This window comes from Python bivittatus, unplaced genomic scaffold (genome assembly GCF_059951505.1).
Source record: "Python bivittatus isolate LINGU-HERP-01145 unplaced genomic scaffold, Pbiv_v1 ctg000850_np1212, whole genome shotgun sequence".
Classification (NCBI taxonomy): domain Eukaryota; kingdom Metazoa; phylum Chordata; class Lepidosauria; order Squamata; family Pythonidae; genus Python; species Python bivittatus.
Genome location: NW_028277112.1, coordinates 17,155,905 through 17,171,162, shown reverse-complemented (window position 1 = coordinate 17,171,162; position 15,258 = coordinate 17,155,905). Strand labels below are relative to the sequence as shown.

Below are 15,258 nucleotides of genomic sequence, written 5' to 3'. Positions count from 1 at the left end.
TGGGGATTGGTGGTGGTTTAACAGGGCTGTTTCCAAAGCCAGTTCCCCTTCACCCCAAAGTTAAAAATTCCACTTTGACAGCTAATGCTCTGCGAACACTTTATTACACAAGTTACATTCAGCTTCTGAAAATAGTGTTCTAACAGTGTAGCCATCTAAAAATAAGACATCCTGGAAACACACAAAGTCTGAGCAAGAAGGAGGAGGAGGAAAAAAAGCCCAATTATAAATAGAGACTTTTAAAATCTTTCCCTTAGAGTAACAGAATACTAGTGATTTTCTTAAAAAATAGGGGATTTAGTGGCTCTGCTTCATGTGGCACTGTATCCTCTCTGTTCTGTGATAGATTAAGGGCATCGAAAGTGAAAAGGCACCAAAGAAAAACTGAAAACCAAAAGTATTTTTAAAGCTGAGGCTGGGACTTATTTACAAATATAGAGAAGGTCCCTAACTGAAATGAGCAAATATTACTATTTTAAAAGCATTACTGCAATTAAAGTGGGATTGCCCTGCTTTATTAAAAGGTTCACATAAAACAATGGCACTGATATGAAATGCTCACACTCCAAAACTGAACTGAAGCAAAAGGGGAGGGAAGGGAAAAACAGAAACAAAAATAAAACTGTGTACAGCCTCACAAAGGACTAGTACAGTTTACAATTAAATACGTAAAATCTTAAAACGTGCTAAATCTGGCAATCTTTGTAGACTCAGACAGTGTAGCAATCAAAGGCCAGTTTCAGGAAGAAGATGAGGGTATCGCTGGAGGCTGAGGAATGGGATCTTCCTCTTCTGAATCTGTGGCATCCTCTTCTTTTTCCTGATCGCTCCCTTCGGTACTAAGTCTGTCAAACCCTTTTCGACTGTAGCCTGCACGGCTGGCAAAGAAATTCCCAAGATTGAGGCCTCCGCTTCCTTTTCCTGCAATGGAAATCAACTTTAGGATGTGGTTCATGTTGTTACCATGCAGACATGTTAGTTTCTACACATTATTATTCTGGTTATTCAGGTTTCAACTTTGTTAGCTTAACAACTCTTTCTTGGAGAGCCTGCTGTGGTCAACATCAAGGAACACCATAAAAGAAATAGAACTGTCCTCTGATCTCCCAACCAAAGGCAACCTATCCCTTCTTCCTCTTTTACTTCCTGTCAAGTGAGACACGATACAGGCACAAAGCAGGGTTTGGGCTTCAAGGTATAACAGGCTCTGCTTTCTTCTCATTCTTCCCTCTAACCCTTTGCCCCTCTTTATTTAAAATTAGCTCAGGGATATTTTGAATTTAGGTTGACAGAAACCACTGCAGCCAATATTTTTCTTCATTTTTAGATAAAAGGCAACTGAGTAAGAGAGATCAATTTCTAGTCCTTTCTTTTCTTTGTCTGGGTTCTCCATCATACTCTAAGAAATCAGTTTCCAAAGGCTTTCTCTGGTATATAAGTAGATGACTCGCCAACATCATTATAGCTTTCTTATCAGGAGCAACTGCTGGATTCATTACCAGAGGAAAAACAATGCATACAAGAGAGCGTGCAAGGGAAGTATCATTTAACTTTTAGATCTTTTCCTTTACTCACCTCTAAATCTGCCCAGAATTCTACCTGAGCTTGAATCAAACTTATGATCAGCATCAGCTATAAGAATGAGACATATATATAAATTAGGAGCAAGAATTCTGAAGTGAAATTACATGAAGCAAAACATGGAAGACAGAGAGAAAAAAAAACTATATAGTGGAGTATTACCATTAGGTCTGTGACTTACAAATGATTCTATTCTGCCACTGATTCCTTGAAGTGTATTTTACTTATCAAGCTAAATTTAAACAACAGATTTTCTGATGAACAGATTTTTTTTTCTGGTGCCCCTGAAAAATATCAAAGTCAACTAAGAAGTTGAAACAATATATATTGTTTTAATTTCCTTTTATAATAGACACCCCATAATTCATATTCATCTTTGTCTCTCTCACACACACACTTTCAAACTTAACAAAATAAAGCTGGTTTTCATAACATGGTATTCATTCTACTATTAATAAGCTTTCATACTACTTCAGATACTTAAATATTTCTTTCTGAAAAATCTCACACTTGGAGAGAAAACTGCATATAGCATTTATGAATTCAAGCTCTTCTTAAGGTATATCTTGGTTACAGAATGTTTCTTGCATAAAGTATGACTTTCCTCATAAAAATTACACTAACAGTACTACTGAAAGGATTTTGTATGTTCAGGGGTGGGGAGGGGGCGGTAATCATTTTCAAGCCAAGGGTTATATATGTACATTATAGATGTTTGGGAGGAGAAATACACTCAAAAAATTGGGCATAAAGAAGACAAAGGGTGTGTTTTTGGTACTGATCATCCACCCAATTCTGAAATTTAAAGCTTCAAAAGAAACACTGACAGGTTACATTTGGAAATAAACTGTGATGCTGAATTTTGACATCAATTAATGGGGCTGTGGGGCCTACAGGAGAACACGGGAAGAAAAGGGATTTGGGACCCTAATAAAGGCAATGAGAGGAGAGGGTTAGGCATCTTATTTGCTTTCATCCCTTTATTTATTTATTTTATTATTATTAAATTTATATACCGCCCATCTCCCCCAAAGGATGACTAAAGGTGGCTCACAATTAAAATCAAACATAAAAACAGTAAAAAAAAAATCCACATTAAATTAGCTAAAAAAGATCATACTAGATAAAAAGACTATATACTGTACATAAGACAACTATAAAATTCAAGATGATGCGGGGGGCAGAATCAATTACCCCATGAGCCAATTCCAACAATGTGAGCCCCCATCAGGCCCCTAGGCCAAGATTTCACATTCTTCCTGAAGGCCATGAGAGTGGGGGCACACCACACGTTGGGTGATAAGTTGTTCCACAGAGCGCGGGCCACGGCAGAAAAGGCCCTCTTCCTAGACCCTGTTGAAATTCCTTGACTGGTGTGGTCCACAACATGCCCCTTCTGCCAGATCGAGTGGGGCAGGCTGATATAACGGGAGTGAGACAGCTCTTAAGATAATCTGGTCCTGTGCCATGAAGGGCTTAAAGGAATTGGACCCAGAAGAACCAATGCAGCTCGCATAACAGAGGTGTTAGATGTGCCTCCCTGGGGGCATTCAAAACTGTGTTGCTGCATTTTGTGCCAGCTGTAGCTTCCAGATACTCTTCAAGGGAAGCCCCATGTACAGCATAATGCAGTAATCCAACTGGGAGGTGACCAGGGCATGAGTGACTGTGTGGAGAGCTTCCCAATCCAGGAAGGGGGTGTAACTGGTACACAATACGAAGTTGCGAAAAGGCCCTCCTAGCAACAACTGCTACCTGCTCTTCAAACAGGAGTTGTGAGTCTAGGATGACCCCCAGATTATGTACCAGTTCTGTTTGGGGTAGTGCAACCCCATCAAGATCAAAGATGATAAACTCCTAGATCTTGAGGCTCCCTGTACCCACAGCCACTCTGTCTTACCAAGGTTCAGTTGAAGCCTGTTGTCCCCATCCAGACCCCTACTGTAATGGAAGGCATAGGCGAGGAAGACATTGGTATGAGAGATCAAGGCTATCAGGAGGGAGAGGGTGCATTCCAGAGGAAGGGGCAAGGTAAGCATTTTCTCAGCCCACAGCAGGACCATGAGAAGCAGCAGCTGAGGCTAGCCCCTCCCTAGACACTTACAGGGTATATCTGCTAGTAGCTTTAGGATAGGTTTAGTCTGATGAGATTCTGTCTACAGTGTGTAAGCAATAAAGGAACTACACTGGACTATACTGTTTCGTTGTTCTTGGGTTGAACCTGACACCTACAGCCTCCAGGTACCATGAGAGGGTAGCCACAGCATCACTTAGGTCACCTGGGATGGAGATATATAATTGAGTATCATCAGCATACTGATGATACCTCATCCCATGGTGCCCGATGATCTCACCCAATGGTTTCATGTAGATGTTAAATAGGAACAGTGAGAGCACCAAACCCTGAGGCATCCCACAAAGTAGGGGCTGCGGGTTGGACCTCTCGCCCCCTATCAACACCAATTGGGATTGGCCTTCGAAAAAAGAGCTGAACCAGTACAGAATTGTGCCCCAGCCCCAATTCCGGCAGCTGACCCAAAAGGATACCACAGTCAATGGTATCGAAAGCCACCGAGAGGTCAAGAAGAGCAAGGATGGCCACACTACCCCCATCCCGCTCTTGCCAGAGATCATCCAAAAGTGTGACCAATGCTGTTTCTGTCCCATAACCGGGGCTGAATCCTGACTGATAGGGATCCAGATAATCCATTTCCTCCAGGATCCTCTGAAGCTGTCACGTGACCACCTTTTCCACCACCTTTTCTAAAGAGGGAAGGTGGGAAACTGGCAAAAATTGTCCAGAAGGGTAGGATCTAGCAATGGTTTCTTGAGGAAGCGGCAGACCAGGGCCTCCTTAAAAGGCTTCAGGAACACCCCCTCCTGCAAGGATGAATTGACCACCACCCGCACTCACCCCAATGTCACCTCCCTGAAGCTGTCTTTCCTTGAAGAACTGGTATGAAGTTTCAAGAGGCATTTGTCCACAAATGCAATTCTTTTCTGAGAATGGTCATTTAATAATTGCATTGACAATTATAGAACTGGCTAGGGAACAGGTTTTAACAGTTTGCTTTTACCTTTGATGCTGCTGTGTGTATTTTTACAGCACACAAATTAACTGCTGCCATAATTTTTGGAGCATTGCAAGCACTATCTTACAAGAGGTTAAAAACAGAAAGTAGAGCTATTTGGCAGACACAGAATCAATGTCAGAACAGGTTCTACAGAATACAGTGGAAACACCCAAAGGAGCTGGGCGTTTCCACCATGTCTTGTTTAGGGAAACCTAAACAAAACAGCAAGACCTCTTTAACGATCCTTTTTATGCATGTAGACATACATATTCCCTTTCAGGATAAGCAGAACTATAAACTCAAAGTAATATCTAATCCCTGATACTACAAGAATATTCATCCTTATTGCAAGCTGAACGGAACATAACAAAAATGTTAAAATATGTACTGATTTGACAAGACAAAGATATATATGGTGATGTGCATTTTTGAAGTCAGTTCCATTACCAGAAATTGACTATGATACAGCAGTGGGAAATAAGCATTCTCAGTTTTACTATGTTATTTCCAGAAAGGCTTTGATATCAAAAACTGGTTGTTACCAGGTTAAACACAGACTAATTACCTCCATAGATTCTTGTCTTTCTCCACCAAATAAATATGGCAATTGTCAAGAGGACAACTATTGGAATAGTTAGAAGTGTTGTAATAAGAACAAAAGAAACGGAACTGCTAGCCTGCTGGACAACTTGATGCCTTTCTTCTTTCTTTAACAATTCTTTTGATGTGGGTTTCTTTATCAGTGTGCCTTCTATAATTGCCTCTGCTTTTTGACAGGAAAGAAGAGATTTAACACAGATTAACTCTTTTGATCCACGCAGAATCTACAGCAATATAATAGTTTACTGCAGAACATATACTGCCACTTTTAAATACCAACTTTAAGATACTTGTGCTGCAAGGTTGTCTGCCACGCCCCCACCCAAAAACAAAACAAAGCAACACAACACAACCCTTGAAGAGGACAAATATGATAACTTCCTAATAGAAAATCAGAATTAATGCCAGTGCAATCAATTGTTTGCAATTCATCTCATGTGCATCATGTAATTGCTGGAAATTTCTGTAATTGTTTTCGGTAGATACAGTACATGATGGATTTATAACCAAGGCTCACTAAACAGGGAGAAATTTATTTCTCAAAATGCATTCTTTGTGCGCAAAATGAAACCCTGCTTATTTATCCTCACAATCCATTTATAAAGTGTGCCCCTCATCAATCCTGCACGTAGAATGAGCTCTATAGTGCTCAGTAAGTTCAATGTGACAAGCAAGAATCCCACTGACAGTCTTCAATTTGGTGTGATAACTCTGCTGTACACTGGAGGTGGCTTTTGCTGTCATAGCAGGTATGGTTTGCTATGTTTGATCCTGTAGTATGTTTGTGGCCAGTCCAAAAGGACCAAAACTGATGGAAGAGAAAGAGGATGAATATTCACCCACCCTATTCTATTCAAATTTTGTTTTTAAGACCAATTGACCTGTTATTACTTTATATTGGATCCTTTCCAATGACAAAATCACTTTTTTGCAGCTATTTTTCAAAGTACTGTAAATTATATGTAACACAAATTTCAGAAGGATCTTAGAAATAAAAGAAGGATTATTCTCTTAATATTTCTCCTCCTTATAATTCATCCTACTCCATTCTGCCACTGTCACAAGTTCTGCACTAGGAACACTTAGTTCCTATCAGTAGCTGGAACTTATTGCCTAAAAGAAGCTGATCATACTATTTAACATTTAAGAATAACCTTTTTATTTGTGTCAAGTTATATCCTTTTAATTCATGTGGACAAGTATTTTCCAGACAACCATCTATATAATCATAGATCTGTCATTTTGCAAGAATAATCTAGTCTAATCCTTAGCAGTGTGCGGAGAAGCCAATTAAACCATCCATGGGAGGTAGCTATACAGACTCTTCAAAAATCTCCAGGAATGGAGAACGCACAACCTCCAAAGCTCTGCTATTTCACTTCGTACAGATCTTACCATTAGGAAGTTTTTTGTTATACTTAAATGAAATCTAGGTAGCTGCTATTTATACCCATTATTTTTGCCCCTAGTTTCTGTAGCCATGGAAAATAGTTATTGACTATCTTTCCTGTAACTTCCTTTTATGTACCCAAACCATCACCTTCCTTTGAACCTAAATGGCAGAAAAGAAGACTAACCTTTTATTTCTTGTATTTCAATCCCAGCCTTTTTAACAGACCGATGTTCCATTTCTGAAACACAGAAATAGCTTTTGAGGCACTGTGATGTCTTTGATTCATTGAACCAGTAACAGTCACCAGTTGTGATGCAAAATTGATGTTGCAAGTATACAAATGCACAGCAACTCAGAAGAATAGCAGGGGTTATTCTCTAAGTAGTATACAGTAAGTAGTACATTTCTTTAAAAAAAAAAAAAAAACCGAAAGGTTTCTACCCAGGAAATCTGCAATATAAGCCCAAAATATCAGCACAAAACATTTATACTTTGGCATGTAATAGGTTAGCAGGTGATTTATAACAATCACAAAAATTGTGATCTAGGAATCCTTTTAGTCCATTCATTCTTACCTATTTCTGGTTTTAAATTTCTTTACTTTGTTGTTTTATTATGCTTTACAAATAGAAAATAGAAAAAAAAAAAGAATCTACAACAGAATTATCTCTTGATGGCTTTAAGCACAGAGACTGATTGGAGACACTTTCAGCCAAGAACAAGTGCCAACTTCAATGACCAAGCGACAGCAAATATTCCAGTGGGAACAACTTATTTAGGTTAACAAGATGTGAAAATGGCACAGGAAAATGAAAATGAAACCATTTGCACAGTGGAGTGACTATGATTCTCGGCTGGCTTGTCAATGGACACTGTATGCCAGATGCTAAGGAACAACCTGGGATGAAGAGATCTCTTTAACAAGATAATAAAGCCAGGCACGGCAACACAGCATTTAATATTGCAAATCATCTTGGTGAATCTCTAAAAGAGCAAAAGTGACAATCCCCGTTGGTCTTGTTTGGATCTGATTACAAGTTTATTCACCCTTACTCAGTCTAGCTCTGATGGTTCAAAACATTACTTTTCTTCATCAACATTCACTGAAAAGACTATAGCTGGGTGTCAACCAGATTATAATTCACAGTAGTTTCATAGGGCTGCTGAGAAACATAGGGAACAAAAAATTATTGGATATTTAAGACTACCTACCTCCAAAAAGTCTCTGGACAGCTTATAATATTTCAAATACATAATTTAAAATTACAGTTAAAAACATGACTGCATGGCCAAAACAACAATAACTTTTAAAAAAAATCCAATAGGGACTTCAGAAGCACCTTAAGCCTGGGAAAAGAGAGTTTTAGGAGCCTGTAAATACAACTGCCTAGAGGCAGAGCCCTAATCCCCTGGCATCACCTTTAGAATTTGGAAATCCAAGCATGAACCAACCCAGAATGGTATTATGGGTCATGGTACCAAAAGTTGAGCCCACAGCAGGTTCTGAGCAGCACAAATCAAGAGATCTCCATGAGCAATATGTGGGCAGTACTGAGTGCCAGTGGCATTATTAAGAGACTTTTCTTTTGAAGTTGAGAAACTGCTGCATGGAGCTGAGAAGCCAGCATAAGCCACTTGATGTGAGGGGGGTGACTCTCCATTAACAGCCAACCAATTTTTTTTAGGAGAAGGAGGTGGCCAGCTGCCACAAGAAACCCCACGGAGCAACAGTGTGGGCAGTTACAGGAGCATTAGATTGGCACATGTTATACCTCTGCTCTGTGAGCTACATTGGCTTGTTTCTGGGTTCATTTCAAGGTGCTGATAGTGACCTCTAAAGCCCTACATGGCATGGGTGGGGTTATTTGAGGGACCGCCACATCTACCCATCCCATCAGGAAGGGCACGGTGCGGGTCCTGTCCACAAAGGAATGTCACCTGACAGGACCTGGGAGGAGAGCCTTTTCTGTTGTGGCACGTGCCATTTGGAATATCATTTCCCCTGAGGTCAGATTGGCTCTGACCTTGCTGGTGTCAGGTTCGGTCAGCACGAGGTTTCAGGGAAGCACGGGGCTGCAGGGAAGCTCGCAACCAGACCACGCGGAATCCACCGGCGGTAGCTAGCGGGGAAAAGAGGAACCGAAAGCGCCGCTAATTAACGAGCCACCTGCGGCCAGCTAAACAGGAAAACCGCAGCGGAAGCTTTTAATTACGAACTGATAACGGCGCGAGCAAGCAAGGAACGGGGCCGCAGGGCAGCGAAACAAGATCGCAACGCAGCACAGAACCCGCGGGTCTGCACGTAGCAGGGAGGGGCCAACCCAGCCGGAGGGGGACTGGCAATCAAGGACAATGGACTCTGACCGACCCTGCCATCATGAACGATCAGGGGGGACATTGGGGGGCCTAATTGCCCACAGCCGCAACGCGATCACGAGGCGGGAAAAAGCGCGGGAAGGGGGGAATATAACAAGTGATGCAATTGTACCAAGCCAGTCCTGGCTTTGCTTGTGACTACTACGTTACGCATGAGTAAACCTTCTTTGTGAACCACACGTGTCACGAGAGTTTCTCTGTCGAACGGGGCAAATCTCACAGCTGGCTTTCCAGAAGGGCCTGAAGCCATGGCTTTGCCATCTTGCCTAGTGATCTGGTAACATGGGTATGGAGCCTGCAAAGTGGCTATACTGTGAAAGAAATTAAGCGTGCTCTTCCACAGATTATGTTTCTTTTTAATGGCTTTTATTGTTTTTAATATATTTTAATGTTCTTTGTTTTTTTGGTATTGTTTTGTGTTTTTAACTTTGTATTCCACTCAGAGTCACATATATGAGATGGGTGGCTGTATCAATTTACTAAATAAACTAACAAAGTCAAAATAAAAATCAGGGATATGCAAAACCCTTTACACATATACTGAAATCTGGCCTCTAAAAACATGGATAATGAAACTATGAATGAGGGCCACCTGTAAATATAATGTCTAAAATGCTTACAAGTATTTAAATAAAACTAATTTCCAAATTAAGTTCCAAATATAGTTAAAATTAACATTTTAACTATAGTAACTGCATGGTTAGGTTTTTTTCTTCTACTCAAATATTTTTAATACTTTTGGCTCTGAGAAAAAAAAATCCAAGATATTATACAGAGTGTAACATCAATTTGTGAATACTTAAAATAGTTAAATTTCTGAACATAGTAAATATAATATCAATCAATACCAGGCACTGAGAAATATTCTGATTAACGTTGGGAGGAAAATCCATATAAGTGATTAGAACTATCCAAATTAGATTGTTCCCTTAGACTGAACTGGAAGAACAGAAATCCTTTGTCCTCCTTATTAATATATCAAATGGCGTTATAACCGATTTTCAAAAAACCTTAGTCCACATATTAAGATGGAATGTACAGAAGTATTAAGTATTAAGAATATCATCTTTTAAAATGGAAATATTAATGCTTTTAATGGTCTAAGGCAAAAATATCTTACTTTCTGTGGATGTGAATTTCCACACTGTGTTGGCATGAGCATCTCCAACATATACTGTTCTGCCTTCTGAAGCAACAATGTCATGTGGCATCTCAAAATTCTGTGAAAGTAAATAGTCAACATATTAAAATAGGGAAGAAACTGGAAATTATTTATTCAGTACCTTGAGATGTAGAATTACAGGCATCTGACAAGTAGTGTTTGAACTTTAACATGTGTGCAAATATGGAGAAAGTCTAACAACATTTATGGAGTAGAAGAAACCTCTGCATACACCAGCAGTGCTCCAATTCCCTTGGCAATGTGGCATGACTTCCCTTGGCATGATGAGGGTTGGGGAGTTTGTTTTGGCGGGGGGGGGGTTGGAATTGGTGCCTTAAGGGTCTGTAAGGGTTATAGCACACATTTTATTTCTCAGTCTCCTCAAACACATAGCCATACATACACAAAGCCAGAATTCTTGGCCTCAGTCACTCTGGAGGACCCTCTGGGGGATGGTAACAGACCAAATGTGGCTCCTTGCACTAATATGAATAGCAAGTTTATACTGTGGGAAGTCTTTTTCCAGAGCATACATGGTAATCTATACCCCACTGGGTTAAAATGGTCTTGCTTGCTGATTTACAATATTTCACTATTCTCTACTTTACAAAGAAAGTTTGTCTTTAAATCTTACAGATAAAAGCACTATGAAAGTGCTATCTAATCATAATTTGTGTACACAGTGAAAGATTCTTTGTATGCCTAGCAGAGATATGGTTGAAGAAACAACAAAACATACTTTATAACTATAAATGCAAGGCCCCAGGGATATTCCATTCTGAAAAATATCCTAGATTACTTTGAAGCCATCATTCTTTTACTAAGATTGATATTTGTGGTTTTTACTAAACAATGCTGTTTGTTTCCTAATCTCAATAATCAGAAATTAAACACACAGGTGGAAAAAGGAATTAATTCAAGGTGCACTTGACATTTGCTTTAAGTTTTCAAAGCAGATGAAAACCTAGAATACTGATTAATTTTAATCTGATGGCAGGCTGATATTACATGCATAGTGGCAGCTACAGACAAGCTGAAAATAACAGAAAAAACAAATACAATGTAGTGACTTGCCCTCACTGCTAAAATCTCTCTTCTCTCATGCTAACAAATCAAATTTATTTCTTGGCCTGTACTCTGTCTCTTTGTGGCTGCAGCCTAATTAAATAAAAGACCTTTCCATATGAAGCAATAAGCCACTGTGTGCTGAGTAAACTCTGGGCTAGATATTGTATGTGGTATAGTTTAAAGCTAAGTAGAAAATGAGATGGTTCACTGAAACATATTGGGAAAGCATTTCCTCTTTCTTTGTTGAACTATGGTGCAAATATATTAAAAAAACAGAGGGCCTGTTGAAAATGCATTTCAACTGCCATGAAGCATCAAGATGGGGCTATTAATCAATTTCTGTTCTGTATTTTCATGTAGACCATGCCTTAGTGATAAAACTCAAAACTCAACAATAAGGCAATAACATCAAATCAAGATCCAGTAATAGGATATAAAACTCCAATTTCCAAATGTATTTATGCATGCTTGGTTAGCCTTACAATACACTATTAGGAAATCAGAATTCTGTACAGATAGCTTTCATCTCTTGGGCCATATTTTTCTGTCTAGTTGGCATTCTCTTGTTTTAAAGTTCTTCTAGAAGTGTTTCATATCTCTCTGGCCACAGGAATTTGTTGATCCTCAGTAGACACAGATTAATGTAACTATTTCATCAATGTGTTTAAATTTGCCCTCCTCCTGTTTTAATTCAGGGAAAATTCAACTATGAAATTAAAAAAAGCAATCAAAAAAGTGCAAATCCATCTACTTGCTGTTCAGCAACTAAGCATGCTTTCAGAATTTGGCAAATTAAAAGTTGTTGAATTCACTGCTCTCGAGCACCCATGAATAGCCCAAAGTCCTTAGGATAACTCTAGATGTAATCCAGTATCCAATGCATTATCTGGGTCAGTACTGCACATTATAGGAAGCATATTATGCAATAATTGATTCATTCCAATGGACCACTTAGAACTCATGTAAATCTTTAAAGGAAAACATATGCTGATATCTTATTGGCTATTGCCACATTATTGTTAAACTGGTGTTGTGGTATTTTGTCTTGTATATTAGTTTCTTGTGTGGGCTGAACTCTTTTAATAAATCCTTCAAAATAGTTTTCTGAACCAGCAAATCCCATGCATTGTTAAATTAAACATTTTGGTGGTAAGCACAGGACTGCGCTGGACCTAATGTGAAAGTTCCATTACATGAGTTAGAGGAATAATTCCATAAAACATTATTTTTTTAAAAAAAGTATCTAGGTAATCTAAGATTTTTCTTACCAAAGTTTGAAATGTTGTGGATGAAGAAAGCGGGGAGAAAAAGTAAATGAGTATTCATGCATTTTTAATAAAACCAAGTCAAGCTTCACAATGTGTTACCTTTCTAAGTGGAATGAAAGTGTCAATGATTTCTCCAGTTGAAAAGTTCATCACGAATGCTTGCACTGGCTCCCTATCTCCAGGGTAAGGCTTCCCATTAACTGCATACAGGAGGCCACCTATAAACATACATTCATACTTTAATAATCTGTGTATAATGATTTTTTTCTTACAGTCCAGTCTAAGCACAACAATGTACAACTGAGAAAAGTTATACATCCCTGTCACTACTGTTTTCATTCCCCAAATCCTCAGATGTACTTTGAAGGCCATCTGTGATTGTCTTCACTTCTGCTGACTTGAAATTCTAAGAAGGAAGGAAAATTCCTGATCCATCTTGCAGATTTTGCACAAACTAAAATCCCTTCTTACTACTTCATATGAGAGCGAGAGCGAGCGAGAACAAAAAGACCAATGCTTTGCATTTTGGCTGATCCCTTACTACACAGAAGGGACAAAATGACAAATTCCTTGTTCATTTTGTCTGGAAGACTCACAAAATGCTAGGATTCCCCTTATAAGGACTTGAATGCTAAGAAGAGCAATGAAGTGTTCCCTCAGTTAGGGAAATGGAACGATGACGCTTCTAAAACCAATAAGCCAAGCATTGTAGAATTCTTCACTGTTCTCCAACTGAGTCTGGCATTCCAGCACTGCAGACCTCTGAAGCTGTTTCCCAGTGACACAGAATCTTTGTGAGGAAGTATCCTTAAAGTCAACAGAACTACAAATATACATGAGCTCATTGTTTTTGCTATAATGAATTAATAGTGACAGTTTCATACCACCACACACGTATTAATCCTTTTAGCCATGACTATTAGGAGATAATTGGCACACGTCAGGGAGCGCAAGTTGCATAATCTTTATTTTTAAGAAGAAAAATACATGGGGAAAAGAAAATAGAAGAAATCCTTCTATTTTCTTAAATTAATTGCTGCAATATATGATATTAAAATGTACATGTCATGCATCAATCATACTGTCTTGGGTCCTCACTAGTATAAGTAGAGATAAAAGCAAGAAGTCCCTATCCATTTTTGCCTTTCCAGACACTCGGAGACCCTCTTGAACACTAGTGAGAAATGGGAATGGAATCTTCTACATTGTCCCAAGGAATGGTAAAGGGCCTTCCATTAGGTTCCTTTTAGTTTTTCTCTTTAGGATTCAGGATATTATTTACATCTAGTAAACTGATAATGTTTGGTTCAGGGCAACTGCTGAGACAATATTGTAATGGCTTTACAGAAGCTTTTAGTTCTAAAACAGTAGAAGCAAACACTTTAAGGACAATGTGCCCCAGTATAAACTATGGGCTGGACTCCAGACTGAGCCAAACTGATACCCTATCCATGAAAGCCCCCCCCCCCCCAAGTTTATCTTCTTTAAAACATTTTCATTAAGTTGACTGAAAATTGTAAACAAAACAAAACAGAATACATTTCCAGTAAAGCACTATCACAAGAACCTAGTCAGAGTCTTAATCAAGATGAGCTCACTGAACATAAGAGGGCAGCCTTGTCACAATGTGTTCCTACAGAAGAGTGAGTCATATCACTGATAAAAATTGTGGCAAGATATTTTCTAGAAACATATACTGTATAGTGGCTTCAATTAAAAATTCTTCAAGAGATTCAACGATTATCCTAAGTTCTCACCACTGTGTTCTTCTAAAACTCTTAATATCACTTGCCACTTATATTTTATTGCTGTTATAGGGATTGTGGGTAGGTAAGTAGATAGATAGCTATTACCTTGGTCATGGCCAACTGAAAAACAAAATATAATAAAATCCAGCCATGCAAGTGAAATGTACTTATGTAACTAAAATAATGCATCACTGCATTTATTAACACCAAGACTGAGAACTAAAACTGATATTTAAAATTAGATAAGAAAAATGAACCACAACATTAATTGTAAGTGAATTCTAAATTTTTATACTCAGTCTATACAGCAGTAAATTAATATAAAAATAAATTGTACTGTAAAAATCTAATAATCTAAAGTATAAATGTTATAATTGCTAATTTATTCACATATGACCAGAGATAGATGGAAAAAATATGAAGAAGTTACTCATGTACTGTAGATCAAAAGTTGTTTGCACACATTCACAGCTTTGTACAGCTTATTATGTATAATAAGGCTTTTCTTATTTGATACAAGGAAATTAATGTAAGATTCCTCAGACTGACTTGGAACATGTAACAATAGAGGAAAGATGAATCTTCCTTAAGTATCATTACAGAGACTATAAAGCGTAACAGTACATGGAGAATGGATTCAAGTGAGCCATCAACACAAGGGCAGGTTCAACCAACTATGGGAACCAGCTACTAAATCTCCTATATAAAAGTATAGAAAGGAAGCTACTCTATCTAAGAAAAACCTTTGTTGAAATGGGAAGACCAATGAATTGATATAACTAGCTGGTTTATACCTGCGGTAGTTAAACTGTACTTGGACCAATGTTGGGACAAGGCCTCTCTCGTCTGATATTCAATATCTAAGAGCCATTCTCTGATAACTCTCTTAGCCTTAGTAAATTTGAGAATGGACTAACATGTTTATAATATGTCTTGCTTGAAAAGATAGAGCTCTGATTTCTATTCTTGACCTTTGGAAAAAAATGTA

The 15,258-nt window shown here is 38.5% G+C and overlaps 1 protein-coding gene across 5 annotated transcripts in view; it reads right to left on the bottom strand.

Moving 5' to 3' along the window:
- Positions 1–82: 82 nt before the first annotated feature.
- Positions 83–15,258, bottom strand: part of PAM (peptidylglycine alpha-amidating monooxygenase) — a 157,813-nt gene continuing 142,637 nt past the window's right edge. For 2 of the 5 annotated variants that reach the window (XM_088130144.1, XM_088130147.1), the window contains 6 exons: positions 12,622–12,740; positions 10,145–10,244; positions 6,833–6,886; positions 5,221–5,421; positions 1,576–1,632; positions 83–921 (listed from right to left, as the gene is read on the bottom strand). In XM_088130144.1, coding sequence (XP_087986270.1) covers positions 740–921; positions 1,576–1,632; positions 5,221–5,421; positions 6,833–6,886; positions 10,145–10,244; positions 12,622–12,740 — 713 coding nt within the window. In that variant the 3' untranslated portion in view covers positions 83–739. The remainder of the gene's footprint in view (positions 922–1,575; positions 1,633–5,220; positions 5,422–6,832; positions 6,887–10,144; positions 10,245–12,621; positions 12,741–15,258) is intronic. The other 3 variants (XM_088130146.1, XM_088130148.1, XM_088130145.1) reach the window with 2 other exon arrangements.